This window comes from Balaenoptera ricei, chromosome 12 (assembly GCF_028023285.1).
Source record: "Balaenoptera ricei isolate mBalRic1 chromosome 12, mBalRic1.hap2, whole genome shotgun sequence".
Lineage (NCBI taxonomy): Eukaryota > Metazoa > Chordata > Mammalia > Artiodactyla > Balaenopteridae > Balaenoptera > Balaenoptera ricei.
The window spans coordinates 27710311-27726878 of record NC_082650.1 but is presented as its reverse complement, the minus strand read 5'-3'; the positions used below and the strand labels follow the sequence as shown (position 1 = coordinate 27726878).

General features: G+C 35.0%; 1 protein-coding gene across 5 annotated transcripts in view; it reads right to left on the bottom strand.

Annotated features, from left to right (window-relative positions):
* Positions 1–3712: 3712 nt before the first annotated feature.
* BCLAF1 (BCL2 associated transcription factor 1) overlaps positions 3713–16568 on the bottom strand; it is a 30608-nt gene continuing 17752 nt past the window's right edge. For 2 of the 5 annotated variants that reach the window (XM_059941129.1, XM_059941130.1), the window contains exons 9-13: positions 15260–15435; positions 13977–14157; positions 12747–12893; positions 6521–6733; positions 3713–6358 (exon numbers count right to left, since the gene is read on the bottom strand). In XM_059941129.1, coding sequence (XP_059797112.1) covers positions 6353–6358; positions 6521–6733; positions 12747–12893; positions 13977–14157; positions 15260–15435 — 723 coding nt within the window. In that variant the 3' untranslated portion in view covers positions 3713–6352. Of the gene's footprint in view, positions 6359–6520; positions 6734–12746; positions 12894–13976; positions 14158–14963; positions 15127–15259; positions 15436–16568 lie in introns of those variants that run through there. The other 3 variants (XM_059941131.1, XM_059941132.1, XR_009506143.1) reach the window with 2 other exon arrangements.

Below are 16568 nucleotides of genomic sequence, written 5' to 3'. Positions count from 1 at the left end.
GTTTCCTTGCTGTGCAAAAGCTTTTAAGTTTAATTAGGTCCCACTTGTTTATTTTTATTTCCATTACTATAGGAGATGGATCCAAAAAGATATTGCTGTGATTTATGTCAATGCCTACTCTTTTTTTAAATACCTAGTTATCAAAATTAACTCACTGAGTCAACAAAAGTCTATATATCTATGATTTTAATCTACTGGCTCTGGTTCTGCCCTCTAAATATGGAACATGTTAAAATGATGAGGCTGGGCAAAGTGGTATCAAATGCTCTTCCTGGTCCTATTTGATCCGAATTTTACTCTATTTCCTCCTCTAAGGGAAAGCCCTTTAAGTACTTGAAGACTGCTATCAAGGACTCATCCCAGTCATCACTTTTCTATAGTAAACATACCTTTTCCAATTATTCATATGACAATATTTCAGACCTCAAGCTTCTGGCTCTCCTTCAATATACTAAATGTTTTCCCTTAAAATCACAGTACTCCAAAACAACACACAAGAGGTAACTTGAGCCGTGTATAAAAAGATTAAGGTTCCAACTCTTCTATTCATAGCAATCTGAACTCTCTCCTGTTCAGCTCATTTTTAAGGCGGCTTAGATTGACTTAAGTTTTAGCAGGAGCCGTTAACTGACTTATACCAATCAAATTTCTATATATGCACACGCAGTTAACATGCTTTCTTTTATACACTCAAGGAGCATTTATTACATACCTACTGTATGTATGTCTTACACAATACACAATGCTAAGTGCTGAACATTTATTCTAGCAAAGCATGACACATAAACAGAATAAGTTGCCAGCCCAAAAGAGGAATTTTTAGGTTTTTTGGTAGGGTGTAAGATTTTAAGATAGGTAAAGTGAACAAGGAGTGGGATAAGGCAAAAGAAAAAAAAAAAGCTGCTTACAGGAAATTCCTATAGTTCATCCTAAGCTTTAGGCAACAAAAAGTCATTGAAGAATTTTTAGCTTAAAAAAGACAATTTTCAGTTGAAAAACATCCCACCGATGGCAATTAAAAGATGAAATTTAAAGGTCAAGGTCTCCAAATCAGAAGACTATACTGCAGCAACTGGGGCAAATGATGAGCATCTTTACCACAGTTATCACAGGGGTGAAGAACAGCCAATACGTTGATTTTGAAAGTTGAGTATCACCAAATGAAGGCATAAAAAAATAACTGTATACTGACATTAACCAGTTAAATTCTGTATTGTAAGTATCTTTTTATGTCTACATTTGGTGATACTCAATCTTTCAAAAAAATTCCAAGTGTATTTAACATTACCCTAATGGCAGGCTTAGAGGTACCCTGGAGGCTTAAAGTTTCTAGGGAATTCCCTGGCGGTCCAGTGGATAGGATTTGGCGCTTTCACTGCCGGGGCCCGGTTTCAATCCCTGGTCAGGGAACTGAGATCCCACAAGCTGCGTGGCGTGGCCAAAAAACAAAAGACTTCTAGTTTTCCCTTTCCAGTACAAGACAGAAAAAATTACAACCTCCCATAACCAAGGACTAGATTGGGTGAGAGCGGTATTAATTTTAAGTGGCGCTTTACAAGCCACGGAATTTGCAATTACTATGACAATACCAAGAAGTTATCATTGCCAAATAGAGTTCATGCTGTGGACGTACATCCTTTCGTCACCTAACTGTACGGTGTACTTACTATCATCTACTTATATTTTGCTCTTCCTAATTTATTTTTTGGGGTATTATTTTTCGGGGGGGGGGTTGTTTTGTTTTTATTTTATATTGGACTACAGTTGATTTACAATGTTTAGTTGCAGGTGTACAGCCAAGCAACTCAGTTATACATACACATATATCTATTCTTTTTCAACTTCTTCTCCCGTTTAAGTTATTACAGAATATTGAGCAGAGTTCCCTGTACTAATACAGTAGGACTTTGTTGGTTATCTATTTTAAATATATATCATCTACTTTTATTAAAAGGAGGGCTCATTACTACTGAATCAGGAAGTTGGGCAACCCTAAGAGATTACTAAGAAAAACCTGATTCCAATTCTTAGGAGAATACCATTAAAACCACTTGCCCAACCCTTTTCTACTTGCAAGAATCAAGATTATCGTCTGCACTTTAAGAGCACTGTAAATCAGCTCACTGTTGTGAAATACCTAAAACATCCTTGGGAAAAAATCTTTCTTATGTACAGATCATTATAAAGACACACTGTTTGGAATTTTTCTCCTACTAGTGGTGGTAAGTGGCATCCTAAAGCCTGTTCTTTTTTAACCAGTGGGATCCATTTTTAAAAGCTAAAGTACAAGGAGGTAATACAACAATATAAAGAGAGCTAGCACACTTAGTGTACAACTTTGGCTTCACTTGCATAATTGACACACTAATCATTACTGAATGCTTCTAAAACATGAGTCCAGCTCATAAATTTACACCTCTACTAAAGCTCTCAAGTCAGACAATGGAATACAATAACTAATTTCAATATATTCCTGAATTCCAAGAAACTAATAACTTTTTCACTTAAAACTTCATTAACATAGACTCCAAATTTTTAACATCTACCTCAATAAACCGAACAATTAGACCCTTGACATTCAGATTTAACAATAATGGCTTCAACTATTTGAGAACTCTAAATGTATGTAAGAGATAATATTCTAAAATTTTATTAAAGGATGTATCACAATCTACTACTCAGACTGAGTCTAGTCAAATACCATCCCATGAAGGTGAAGTTTATTTCCCCATGTCCCTTCCCTATTTAGCAACTTCATAAACTTAGGTCTCTGTACTTCTCTTTCTGAAAGTGAAAGAAATACTGTTCCATATGGAACAAAGTATTTCCCAAAGGGATTCCAGTTGAAAGCCAAAGAGAGGAATTCCCTGGCGGTCCAGGGGTTAGGGCGCTGTGCTTCCACTGCAGGGGGCAAGCATTGGATCCCTGGTCAGGGAACTAAGATGCCACAGCCGTGCCCAAAAAGAAAAAGGAAAGAAAAAAAAAAAAAGCCAAAGAGAAAAAGAACAAAGCAACTAACTCCCTTTAAAAAATAAAATAGCACACTTTTATGTAGGTAACTGGTACAGTGTTAAAATTACCCAGTATAGTTCAGCATACATGTACAAAGTTCTCACTTCTTTAACAAAGTTTTAAAGGAATAACGTGTCATTTGTATTAGTCAAAATGTATCTGTCTTAGCACACAAATTTCTATGAAAATGCTTGTTTAAAGTCACGGAATGGTTCACTTTATATTTCAAATAACTCAGAAGAGGGGCATGGTAAGAATCACACCAGATCTAACTCAAAGTGAACAAAGACTAAGTTAAAAAACCAAAAAAACAAAAAAAACCCCACTCTTTTTAGTTATTAACTGACTACTATTTCTAGAAAGAAAGAGGAGTAATGCTGATTTCTCCATCATAATATTATGGCTGACAAGTTCCTGTAACGGGAGGGCTAGACTAGAAGTCTGAAATTCCTGTATTCGTTAACAATGGCTTAGAATTACCCACTGTAAAATTTTCCATTTTCCCAGGAGAAAAAAGAAAAAATAAATGGGGATTTGAGCAGTTTTATAAAGTATTTATCAACCCTCACAAAGCCACATCATACCAGTAATTTTACTAACAGATAAGCTGGTATTCTAAAATGAGACATAAGCCATTGACATCAGTTGTATAGAACACACACAGAAATAGTCTCAAAATCAGGTAAACAAACAACAGCTATTACCACTTATGACATTTTATTGGCATATGACAATTTACAAGGGTCCCTGTTGCATTATACATCACACTAAGTAAGAATCATTTAGCCATCTACATTCATTCTTGCTGGATATATTTTTACTCAAATTGTAACTGAATTCCCAACACTTGATTTTAACTGTGACAAAAGGGAAAAACAGTAATTCCTTAAAGTAGGCTGAAATTGGAAAAACAAATTTTGCTTTTTTAATTAAAATTCCTACGATGTTGAAAGGTGTACACACCTAAGGACTGAGTCATGGCCTTCTTAAAACAGCTTTCTTAATCCTTTCTGGAAATATCCTTTGGTTCATTTTTATTTTCCTTCTCTAAGCAAAAAGAAGTCTGTTAATGCAGGTTATCAAGGAGTTACTATTTTCTAGCACTTGTAAACAAATATCCTTACCAAGAGGAACCATTCAGCTTTCATAACATGTCATGAAGTAGGGTGTTAAATTGCAGTTAAAAAAATTCACACAGGCCACTTCTTATATGCTTGGCTCTAAACAAAGATAACATCCACAATGGCATTCTATTGCAGTGTTTTCACAATCACCCTTCCTACTATATTCTAATAGGATACTCTTTCCTCAATTTTATTTAATAAAAGTAACCAAATCATTAACATATTTGGGTTAAAGCAATGCATTTGCACTTAAAATATAACCTGCTGGAAGGACTTGGGTAGCTTTATTCCTACTCCCTATTAAATAATTTCTCAGTAGGTTCCCCTTTCCTGTTGTCTTACATGGAAAAGCAAAACTGCACATTTATAGACATACATAGAGATGCAGTATCTAACCAAATAATAACTGTTAAAATAAAAGCTAAATTTATTTGTATAAAACAAAATTGTCGTGAAAATTCTCCTGTGTCCGAGATCAAATCCATGTTGCTTTAGTATGTAATTAAGTATTATTCTGACTAGGAGAGTATTAGTTATGCCCTCATTAATGCAACACATACTTGCTTTGACAGTATTTCCTCTGCTCAAACAATTCAGAAAGACAAAATAAAAATAACCATGCAATACTTAAGGATCTTAGGGCCATGAACATCACATATACTGAATTTTGTTTTCATGTTTTTCCCTCATACACCTCTTAGCTAATGCCTCTGACTGCAGTTAAGGTGCTAGAAGAGCACCTGTAAACCATCAGTGAGGATGAAAGAGCCATACACTTAAGATGTTCAAAAGTTTACACTAACAGAATAAGCATTATCTCCTTTTAATGCAAACATAAAAACTAATTCAGTTGCTGAATTAACAAGTGAAATTTGACTACTTTTATATATGCTCTAAGAGCAGACAGACTTAACACTGAAATTCACTATTTTGGATTTTCATTCCTTCTAAGAGATATCATCATAAACATAAAGGCAATTCACATTTGAAAGATTATCTTTCTGAAGAATAGAACCCTTGGGAAGAAAAAGAAAACCCATTTTACAAACTGCAACTGAAATACTGAAAAAAATAAAAAGTTAGATCAATGCTGTGACAAACTTCCTGTCAGATCTCTTTATTGGTGACATATGAAAAACAAGTTACTTAAAATACTACTAATGAGCAGTATATTCTGTTCACCTATTATTCCTTATGGTTAGACTACAAACTAATGATTTGGCTGTCCAAAAGCTCAAATAAATATGTAAGGTACGACATCAGGTACACGTCTTTTTAATGTATCAAGTTACTCTGCAGAACAATCCTCTTCCATACCAATGCCAGGATTACAGGTTTTGTTCTGTTTTTTTAAAAGTCTAAGATGTTCAGTAGGAAGGGGGTTTTTATTTGTACTATTGCAAACCAGTCTCCTCTCTCAAACAACAGCTGATATCTACGACCATGACTCAAACTTTCAAAGAAGAATAGAAAGAGAATATTGAATTTTGAACTCAAATAGTAAAGGCTCCTAAGAATGGTTTGTATATAGGCCACTGCTTGCTTTCAGTTAAAAAAAAAAAAAAAAGAAAAATATTCTCATACTTTTCAATCTAACTTTTAACAGCTTGTACTTTTTTCACTATTGGCAAAGTTTCTTTTTCCTTCTTAAACATTTGCTGAGGTGTTAAACTAGCTTAGTTTACCAAAATAACAACTTTTTCCATGGTACACTTCAAAAATTAGTCACCCTACAATGTAGTGTGTTTGAATTAAGGAGAATGTTAAACAGATGTATACAGTTAAAATAGTTAGTGTGGTTTCTATAAACAACTGCTATTCAGGGATTTGTATGTAGAGCTAACGTTTACTTCAGAATAAACATTAACAAACAGGGAGGGAAGAGAATCAGAATTTTCACAGAGCTGTACTTGACCATATCTTATAGACAAAGCAGAATTACAATGCATGTAACAAAAACAGTAAAAGTATTTTTTTTAAAAGTCGATAGTTACAAATATGGTACGTAACAATTTTCTACTTTATTTCAGTACAATTTTCAACATACAGTCTACTATTTTTCAGGATATTTGAAGACTTAAAACAAAATTTCTCTAGACTACTTGCAAACAGTAAAATTTAAGTAAAATGCTTACATTCTTATTCAAAAACAAAAATCATGTAAAAAAATGGTGGGTGCAAGTTCCGTTCTCTGTTGCAATCTCACTTCAGATTTACTATTCCTAAAAAAAAAAAAAAAAGAGAGAGAAAGATTAGCAAAGATATGAAGAACGAAAATGATCCAAAATAATCATTGTTCCTAAAAATTAAATAATTAACTAACTGGCCCACCAAACCCATACATAAGAAAATGTAAGAATCACTAACAAGTTGGAAATTTCTACCTTTTCTTCTTTGCGTCTGTCCTTCTTTTCTTCATTATTTTCCATGGTCTCTTCTTCATCTTCAACAATCCCGTCCCCTTGATATTTGTCATGAGTCCATTTTGGACTGCTACCTGATTTTTTGAAGTTAAAGCGCCCTCTGCCACGTTGAAAAGTACCACGACCTCTTCCTCTTTTGGCCCAATAATCCACACCATCATCTCTGTCATCATGCTACAGAAAGGTTAAAAACAATCATCAATGAAACGTCTTCCTTGTAAGGAAGATGATTATATCCCCAATCATAAGTCATGGTATAAAATTGTCTGAAGATTGGGTAAATGAGATTGGTGCTGTTCTAAAACACAAAACAAAACCAATAAAACTGAATTTCTCAACAAAAACATACTCCATCATGAAAGCAAATAGTTAACATCCTACTGCTTAGTAACCCAAGCATTTGAGAGCTGCCCAATTTTTTTGGAAAATCTCAAGTGCTAAATTACTACCAATTTTCAAAACTTTTGCTTTCCGTTTTTATTTCAGTCTAAGTCCACTTATTAATATACTGTGTATAAATGATAAAATAACCAATATTTTTCCCAAAAAAATTACCTCAGTCATAAATATGCGACAAAGCATAAAAATATCATTACATTATCAGTAACATTTACTAAATAAAACAGGTGATAAGGATTATAGTTTACATATAGCAACAGATTTTTAAAATCCTACTGAGATTTAAATCTAAATCAATGTATATTACACATTAGCCTTCTTGGCAAGGAAACTTCACAAGCCAAATCATGATGGCGTGGTCCCTAGAGTAATATCTCAACTTCTTTCTTCTTCACTAACCTAAAATACTGCAGTTATTACAGCCCAACCTTAATTTTTCATTAACGGCATCCAAAAACAGATGTTCCCCAAGTTTCAAATTGTTCCTTTAATCAAAACATCTGCAAAATTGAAAAGTACTTGACTTTGTCGATAGCAGAAGAGTATTACATCCCAAAGTACAAAACAAAAAGCCAAAGTTCTCCTGTAATGTAATTTAACTGCTGCCCACCTCAAACTTACTTTTAAGTTCGTACCTACAAAAATGGGAATGACACCCCTTTATGAGACAACAGGCGTAATGCAAACAATGTTGCATACACTGTACACAAGTACAATCTACATACATAAGTACAACTTATGGAGTACTGATATTGATCAACTGTCCAAAAGTCACTAGAACTTTTTAAATACATAGTATGAACACATTTTCAAAACATGCAATGTGCCTTTGTGCATATTCATGTAATACAGATCACCCTCCTGCATGACTTGAAAAGTTCACACATGTAATTAACAGACTATATGAAAGAGCCCTTACCCATTTCTAATAATCTAGCTTTATCAAACCAATAAAAGATGACTAGGGGCTTCCCTGGTGGCACAGTGGTTGGGAGTCTGCCTGCCAATGCAGGGGGCACGGGTTCGAGCCCTGGTCTGGGAGGATCCCACATGCCGCGGAGCGGCTGGGCCCGTGAGCCACAAGTACTGAGCCTGCGCGTCTGGAGCCTGTGCTCCGCAACAAGAGAGGCCGCGACAGTGAGAGGCCCGCGCACCGCGATGAAGAGTGGCCCCCGCTTGCCACAACTAGAGAAAGCCCTCGCACAGAAACGAAGACCCAACACAGCCAAAAATAAATAAATAAAAATAAATAAATTTATTAAAAAAAAAAAAAAAGATGACTAGGCAGAGGTGTGCATGCCTCAAAGAATGAACTTAGGAACTATCAAAAGTGTAAATTTCAGTATGTCAGAAAGTTCAATTGTAAACCCAAAATAAACTTTTAAAATAGTCTGCCACTCAAAATAATATGCACACACAATTACATAATTTCAGGCTCCCTTTTGGTATTAACACAACTAACTCTATATAGCCTTTATGCTTTCTTGTTTGTGGTATTTACACAGTATTCCATGCATTTGTAGGAAGAAGCAAACAGCCATTGAAGCCAGAGGCATGGGTTTAAATCTTTACAGAAACTGTGTGACTTTACTTCCTCATTTAAAAAAACCAGAGATAGCCTTGAAGGAACACAGACGATCTGTAAAAAAGTGCCCAGCCCAGTGCCTGACAAGCAAGCAATCAATGGTGGTGATAATGTTTATATGGTGCTTATTACTCATCTAATTCTCACAACCCTGCAAAATACTGTTACTAACCCCATTTTAGATATAAAGAAATTGAGGCACAGAGAAAGTGAGTAACTTGCCCAAGGCCACAGAGTCAATCTTTTCCACTGCCCCTTATGCCCATCATCCACAGAATACGTTTTCTAGGTATCTTGGTGACAGTAAATAGTTACCATATGAGGTAGCTAAGAGCTGAAACAGAAAAAGCAGTGGCAAAGCTAGACACTAGTTAAACTAGCAATTACTTTTAAACATACAATCATCTGAAATTAAAGAAAACAAAAGCTCCAAGATCACACTGTATTTTTCAGAGGGTATCCTGGCAGCTACCTAAGTGACATTTTGATGCTAAGCATACTAACTATTTTTTTTTTTTTTTAAGTATTTGTTTTTATTTATTTATTTATGGCTGTGTTGGGTCTTTCATTTCTGTGCGAGGGCTTTCTCTAGTTGTGGCAAGCGGGGGCCACTCTTCATCGCAGTGCGCGGGCCTCTCACTATCGCAGCCTCTCTTGTTGCGGAGCACAGGCTCCAGACGCGCAGGCTCAGTAATTGTGGCTCACGGGCCCAGCTGCTCCGCAGCACGTGGGATCCTCCCAGACCAGGGCTCGAACCCGTGTCCCCTGCATTGGCAGGCAGATTCTCAACCACTACGCCACCAGGGAAGCCCCACTTTCCACCCGCCCCCCCACGCCAAGAGGCATGCAAGATCTTAGTTCCCTCACTAGGGATTGAACCCATGCCCCCTGCAGTAAAACCACGGAGTCCTAACCACTGGACCGCCAGGGAAGTCCCTAAGGATACTAACTCTTAATCCTCAAATTCTTACATCCAAGATTTTAGTCTTATTACAGACTAATTAAAATTAATTACTTCATAGATGTCAAAGAGGATGTTTGATATTTATAATACACAGCCAACAGTATGTTAACAAAGGAAGCCATATCAGAACCAAGACCTTCTGAATCCTCTGATCTCTTCTCTATAGAATGATCAAGTTTCAAAGAGTGAATTTATTAAAGGGCCAACCCAAACGTCCTTTCCCACAAGGGATTTTCTCTTCCTCAGATGACATCAACTCAACATGGAGAACTTGCCCATTTTAGTACTTTCCCACTTGCTCCAACGCTTCACATACTCTCACCTCTCCAGAGAATTTCAGGTTCTGAAGACTATTATCTTTCCTGGAATATTTATTATTGAAAACATTACCTTATCTTTGCATAAATCAAACTTCTGAGAAGGAAAATTTCAGATTAAGAATGCAACAAATCTTACTACTAAGAATGCAACAAATCTTACTACTACTCAGTACTAGAGGAAAAATGATACGAGCTTTAAGAACCTTCTGGAGCCCAAGGCATGGGTTCAAATTCTGACCCCACTCCTACTGGCCATGTACCTTTGGTCAAGCTGCTCAATCTCTGTACCTCTCTCTGCGTTTTTCATCTATACAAGTGGAATAATGGTCTTACCTCAAAAGGACTTCATAAGCATGAAAATAAATTCATATATGTAAAACACTTGGAATGGTGCCTAGCATAGTATATGCTCAATAAATGCTATCCATTATTATTACTAAGTATTAAATGTTTCATTACTGTGGACAAAATTTCCATGTTTGTCAAAACCTAGGGGAATCTATAATTTTCAATTTCATTTAGTCTCAAAAATTTTTAAATATTTCTATTCTCAACACTAGTTGTCTGAAAAGTCAGACCTATTCAGACTACGCAAAATATTTTAAATTTAAATTCCCAGGTAAAAACCAGAGTTGTCATTCCAATAGCTCATTAATTAAGAACAAAAATAATTAATTCTGGAAACTGATTTATAAGAAAAAATGTGATGTGTTAAGTTTACTTCTAGTGACATTAGTCTGTGACAAATGCACGTGTATGTCTATATTTATATAGAAATGGAGATTTTAAAATATAACCCAGAATAGCAACATATAAAATGTTAAATAACACTTCTTAATTAGTACAACTAACGCCTAGCTATATGCCAATAAAAAATAATTATGTCCCAATTTAAGACAAAAACTGTGATACTGGAGACTGAAAGACCACCACAGAAAAATGAAGGTCTGGCCTAAATTAAATATTCGTAAAATGTTTAAGGGTGCCAAACAATTACTATCTACTTGTTCACCTCTCATTTCCCTCTTAACTTTTTGTCCTTTCACATTTGCTCTATTTGTCTGGCATTTTTACAATCACTCACTCCTCACCCCACCTTCGCAAGGTTGGCCTTTTAATCTCTTCTGACTGGGTGATCTTACTGTGGCTTTGTGACTATATGATGGCTCCTAGACTTTTTCTCTCTAGATCTGCATTAGCAACTGCCTACTGCACATTTCCACTTAGTTTCTGCCCGGCACTTCAATAACAGAACTTAATCTTCACCTCAAATTAGCTGCTTTCCCCTTTATTCCCTATCTTTGAGAGATTCCATCTTCTCACTACCAACACCCAACTAGTGGCTCCCTGAATAAGCCTTCATAAATGTTCCTTAAACTCTTCTCAAACCTATAGCCCCTTAGTTCAAACAATTATTTCCCGGATCTGTTTGTCACAACCATGCTTTTCCAAACTCTGCTTAACATCCAAATTTATTAAAGTATTATGGCCTTCCAAAATTTGGCTCCTACTTTTTCTTAACTTTCCCAAACTTACACCAATCACCTAGCCATCTGAGTACTGGAGTTCTCTAAGGAAATTTCACTCCTGCTTTCTTACAGTACACCTGCTCATCTTTTAAGCTCAAGATTCAATCCAAAATCGTCTACAAAGTCTCTCCTAATCAGTATCTCCTTTGCAATAATCCACCATTTCCTCCTTGGGAGGAAATCCACCATATGTATTAGAATGTTCTCCATTACTAGGTCTCTTAAGCCAAGAACTGAAATCATATCTATCTTTCCATCCACAGCATAAACAGCAGTCTATTCATAAATTCTTAAATCGAAAAGGAGATAGGTCTTTTAAACTTTTCTGTAACTGAATAAAATGGCTTTCACTTTCCAGACTGTCAACTCAAGCATAAATTTCTCCTCACAGGAACATATGTTGTGCAAACATTATGCTTAACTTTTTCAGACTCTTGGTCATTAAAGTACCCCAAAAAGAGGCAAATGGAAATTAATTTTTGGAACAGCTACAATGCTCATTCTTCAAACAAAATATAGATCTACTTCAGAATACAGCTCTGTAGCTCCAATTTAGCTGATGGCATGGTCATTCAGGTTTATTCAAATATATTCATAAAAAGCCAAATGAAAGACACATTTCTATAAAATCCAGTACTGTTCTCCTCCTTGCTTCGACAAAACAATTAGTCTTCAGAAATAGTCTCTAAAACATGACTTCCCTGAGAAGCTATGACAAAGATGAGTATTCTGGTAATAGTTTTTGGTATTTTCTCAAGTTTCTATAATACAGGAAAAAAACCCTCTTCTCCCATGCCAAAGTGCAGAAAATTTCCATCATTACCTAGAGAATCTTTCAGGATCCACCTCCTCTGGCTTCATCCCTTATAAAACTACTTCAGAGAGAAGAGCATCACAAGGAAGCACTAAATTAATGTGTATCTAGCAACTTCTCCATAATGTAATTTTTCATCTTCCTTTTACTGCAATAAAAGTTATCAGCCTCCTGAGAACCTTAATTACATGTACTGTGAAAGAATTCTTCTCGTCTTTCAATTAAACAAATAGCTGCGATGATGAAAAGTAAATCTTAATGAGAAGCTTCTACAACTTTTACCGTCTTATAGACAGATACAAAACAAGTTACTGTTCTTCTCTGAATGTGGCTATCAAATCAGGTATATTTTTACTTTACCCTGATCAGCCCATAGGTGGTATCAATAAAGTATAAACAGGACTAAAGGGACCCACATTTTCAAAACTTCAAAATCTGGGTAATGATTTATTTTAAAAGTTTCCTATATGATGGTGAAGTCTTCTCATAGTAGTGGATACCTGTACTCAAATGTATTCACCCAGTATGCTTTGAAAATTAATGCAAACCAAATAAATAGAGATTTCTAACACCCACCAAGAAGTACTTCTTGCTCTTTGGGGTATATTCTGGATCCCATTCCTCTTCCTTCGGTCTCTTTTGAAAAGTAGTATTTGAGTTGTTTGGACCAGTATTTGTCCCAGCAAAAACTCCTCTGGCTCTTCCTCTGCCTCTAATTCGAAACTGATTAACATTAACAAAGTTGTTTAGTAATGAAATCAAGAGGTATTAAGTTACATGCAAACTCTAATTTTACTGCAGTAACAAAAAACATTCCCTAATTTCTTTCCTAAATCTCAACTTCATGGCCACTGAGGCCAGTAAGGAGGCAAAAAATTCTGCCTACTGAAAGCTGAGTAGCTTAAGAAGAAATGCAGTCAACCTAATTAGTTGACAGTGCAGTCAGAATACTGCACTTTCAAGGCCTGAACTAAAATTTTTAAATAATCAATTTGGTTTGTTTCCCTTCTACTAGTCAAAAGAATTGTCTAATTCCTAACACTAACATCCCAAGTGTTCAACTACACCTATCACCATATAGGCAAAGCTCTTCTCTTTCCCAAATGATCTAATTAGTGAACCCCACTAATAACCAACTGGATACTTGCTCAAGGTAGGAATCTGAATCTAGAAATTAAAGAGTCAAGAAGATGCACTACTATGAAGTCATTAAATTAACAATTGTAACAAATTTATGGAAACAAGGGAATAATGCATATGCTATGTAGAATAAAAAAATAAGATATAATTTCTATGATTGATACACGGATAAACAAGAACTTGAAGAAAATAGGCAAAAATGAAAATAGCTGTCAATACAGAGATGAACATATGGATTTTTTTGTTTGTTTCAAGACATTTTTTTTCAAGAACTAAGTGATTAAAGAAATGGATCTCAATCATTAACTTTGCTTGACTCTTGGGTCTCTAAGCACTATGCAGTTACTGATTCCAATGTTAAGAAAAGTTATCTAGTTTATATAGATGCTTCTAAATCTCAAAATGGCATTTTAGTTTTTTAAAATCAGGCAAAAACATTTTTTACTTTATATACAAAGAAAGCATCATCCCAGCTCCAGCCCTTCCTCACTCCCCCTAAATGGCATTTCTTAATGACGATATATCAAATACCATTTTATTTTTCAAGCCTATAGGAGTAATGACTCACACAACAGACAATGTCTAAAACATATATTTTACTTTCCTTATGTATAGTACTCTTAAATAAAGTTCTACCAAATGATCAAAGATAATTTTATTACTTACAAAGGTTCCTCGTGGTCGGCTAACTCCTCCAAAGCCTGAGTATTCTTTCAGTTCATGGTGAGTTTTAAATTCTTCTTCTCTTTCCTTCTTACTCTCCTTTTCTTCTCGAGAACTGGGAGAAGAAGGTGATGCTGAAGAGGATGAAGATCGAGAATGATCTTGCTCTCTACTTTTATGTTTACTGCAAAATAAAGGAAACAAAAAATGTGTGCTATTTTTAAAAAAGATAAAAAGACCCTGTTGAATCTTATAATAAGAGGGATATTTTTCAAGACAAAAAAACTATCCCCTATTAAAATTATTATGCAACTAAAATGATTGGGTGTTAAACTTTGACATAGTCTGTTTCCATTCTCCTTCCATATTCGTTTTACATCACTACTGAAAAACATGGTATGACATGCCAGTTAGAAACTAGCAGTCTGGAAACTTCAAGAATAAGGTTCAGTTCTTCAATATTTTTAACTTATTTTTATTTTAAGGAAAGGAAGAGAAGAGTAGGAAAAAGTAAGAATGGTCTTAAGGCCATGTTTCAAAATGAATGCAGTTTGTACACCCTGCGTGAGAACAGTTGATATCGTTTAGGCCATAACTCCGTTATTGAAATAAAAAAAGCATACGATATTACAAATACCAGTCATAAATTTAAAAACACAAGTAAAATCCACCATTTACCTAATGAATAGCAAGGAAAACAATCATCTATAATATTTCTTAGTACTCCTATTATTTATTTGACTCTATGATGATCAATTTTACATGATTCTAATGCAACACCCGAAAAGGTCATACCTGCGATAACTCTTACCACTTCTAACAGTATCCATGGAAACATTACTTTGAAAATTGCCATTTCGAAAAAACTAGTCCTTCCTCCCCCCCATCTCTCCCATGTTAAACCACTAGACATCAGTTTAAAATTCTTGTACTCTGGGTGTTATGAGTTGAAAAAGTGCGGAATCAAGCATAACGAACCAAAGTTCTTACACAAACTGTTTCTAGAAATGCACTGCATTGAAGTCCAACCTCCTGATGTAGCCTGGATAATAGGACACATTAATTTGTCATTTTTTTTTTCAGTGTTAGCTTGCTATTCCAAAGTTTTTGTCCTCATCCACCATAAGCCGTGTAAAAGACAAATATATTTTTGCTGTAAAACAAATAATTTTAATTGTTTAAATTTAAACATTCGATTACACAGTCAAAATTGAAAGCAATTAAGCTGACAATTATTAAAGGCTAATTAGAAGCTAAAACCTAACTCAGACAGTTTTAACAATTACCTGTCATCTTTGTAAGATTTGTATTCCTTGTAATCTTTTGGAGTTTTTTCCTGCTTTCTTGATCCACTGGATTCCCTGGAGCCCTTGGAATCCCCCCGTTCTTTACTTCTTTCTTTTCTCCGACGGTCAATGTCATGCCGAAGATCAGCAGAATCACACCTTAATTTTTTATCTCCCTATAAAAGACAGATGTAAAATACAGATTTCAGGGAAACGATAGGGAAAAAAATACATATATGTGTCGTGTATGTATGTATGTGTCTGTGTGTATATACATATACATATATATATATATATATATATATATATATATACACACACACAATCAAATTTTATGCCAGTTTCTAAGCTGGCATTTTAGTATCAGAAAAGAATGAATAACATACTACTTCCATACTTAGTTTTGTTTAAAAATGTACTTGATGTTTTCACTAAACATCTGTGTACACAAGTATAATGAGACTGGGGAAATTATTAAAAGGTAATCATCTTGAAAATGTCATAGTATGTCAATGCTTTTTGTTCAAAGCAATCCATAATAAACTTTCATACAGTAAAATGATACAATTATTTTTCCACTCAGCACATCCTCATTATCATCCCTCATCCTTCAAAATGGTTTTTTATATAGTTTAACAATGATAGAGGTTATACTCAGTTGTGGGTGTAGCCATCTGCCTATAAAGTTAAGGGATCCTAAAGTAATGGTTCTCATTATTTAAACCTCGTTGTCATCAAGCTCTTCCCATGTAAGTTGACCAACCCAATAAAAACCACTTCAAAAGTTAAGTATTCTGCAATTTCCGTAACATGCAAGTGTAATATGATTAATGAAACCAAATGAGGTTGAACAAGGGTAGAAACAAAGCCAGAAAGATATTATTCCCAATCCTGTACTCAGTATCTGGGCCATATACTGCCCTTTCTCAATTCAGGTATTGCAACGGACATTAGTTTAACTGGGTCACAATTCACCTCCTTCTTGTTCCATTGCTTTTTCAAATACTATATAATTTAGGAAGATGGAAAAGAGGCATCTAGGAATGAAGAAAAATTATACATCAGTAAGATGCTAAGCAATGTGGACATCCTTGCTAGTATTCAACAATAAGAAGTACTTACTCTGGGAAGTCTAGCTATAATGTTCATAAACATTCATAAAACTATAAATATATCTCCAAATGATACCAACTACTCACCTATTTGCTCCCACTGTAACAAGAAAAATCTAATCAAGAGCAAAAACCTTCCTATTCACCTAGTAATACATTATTACCAAGTCCACAAGTAACAAGATAATATAAGTGAA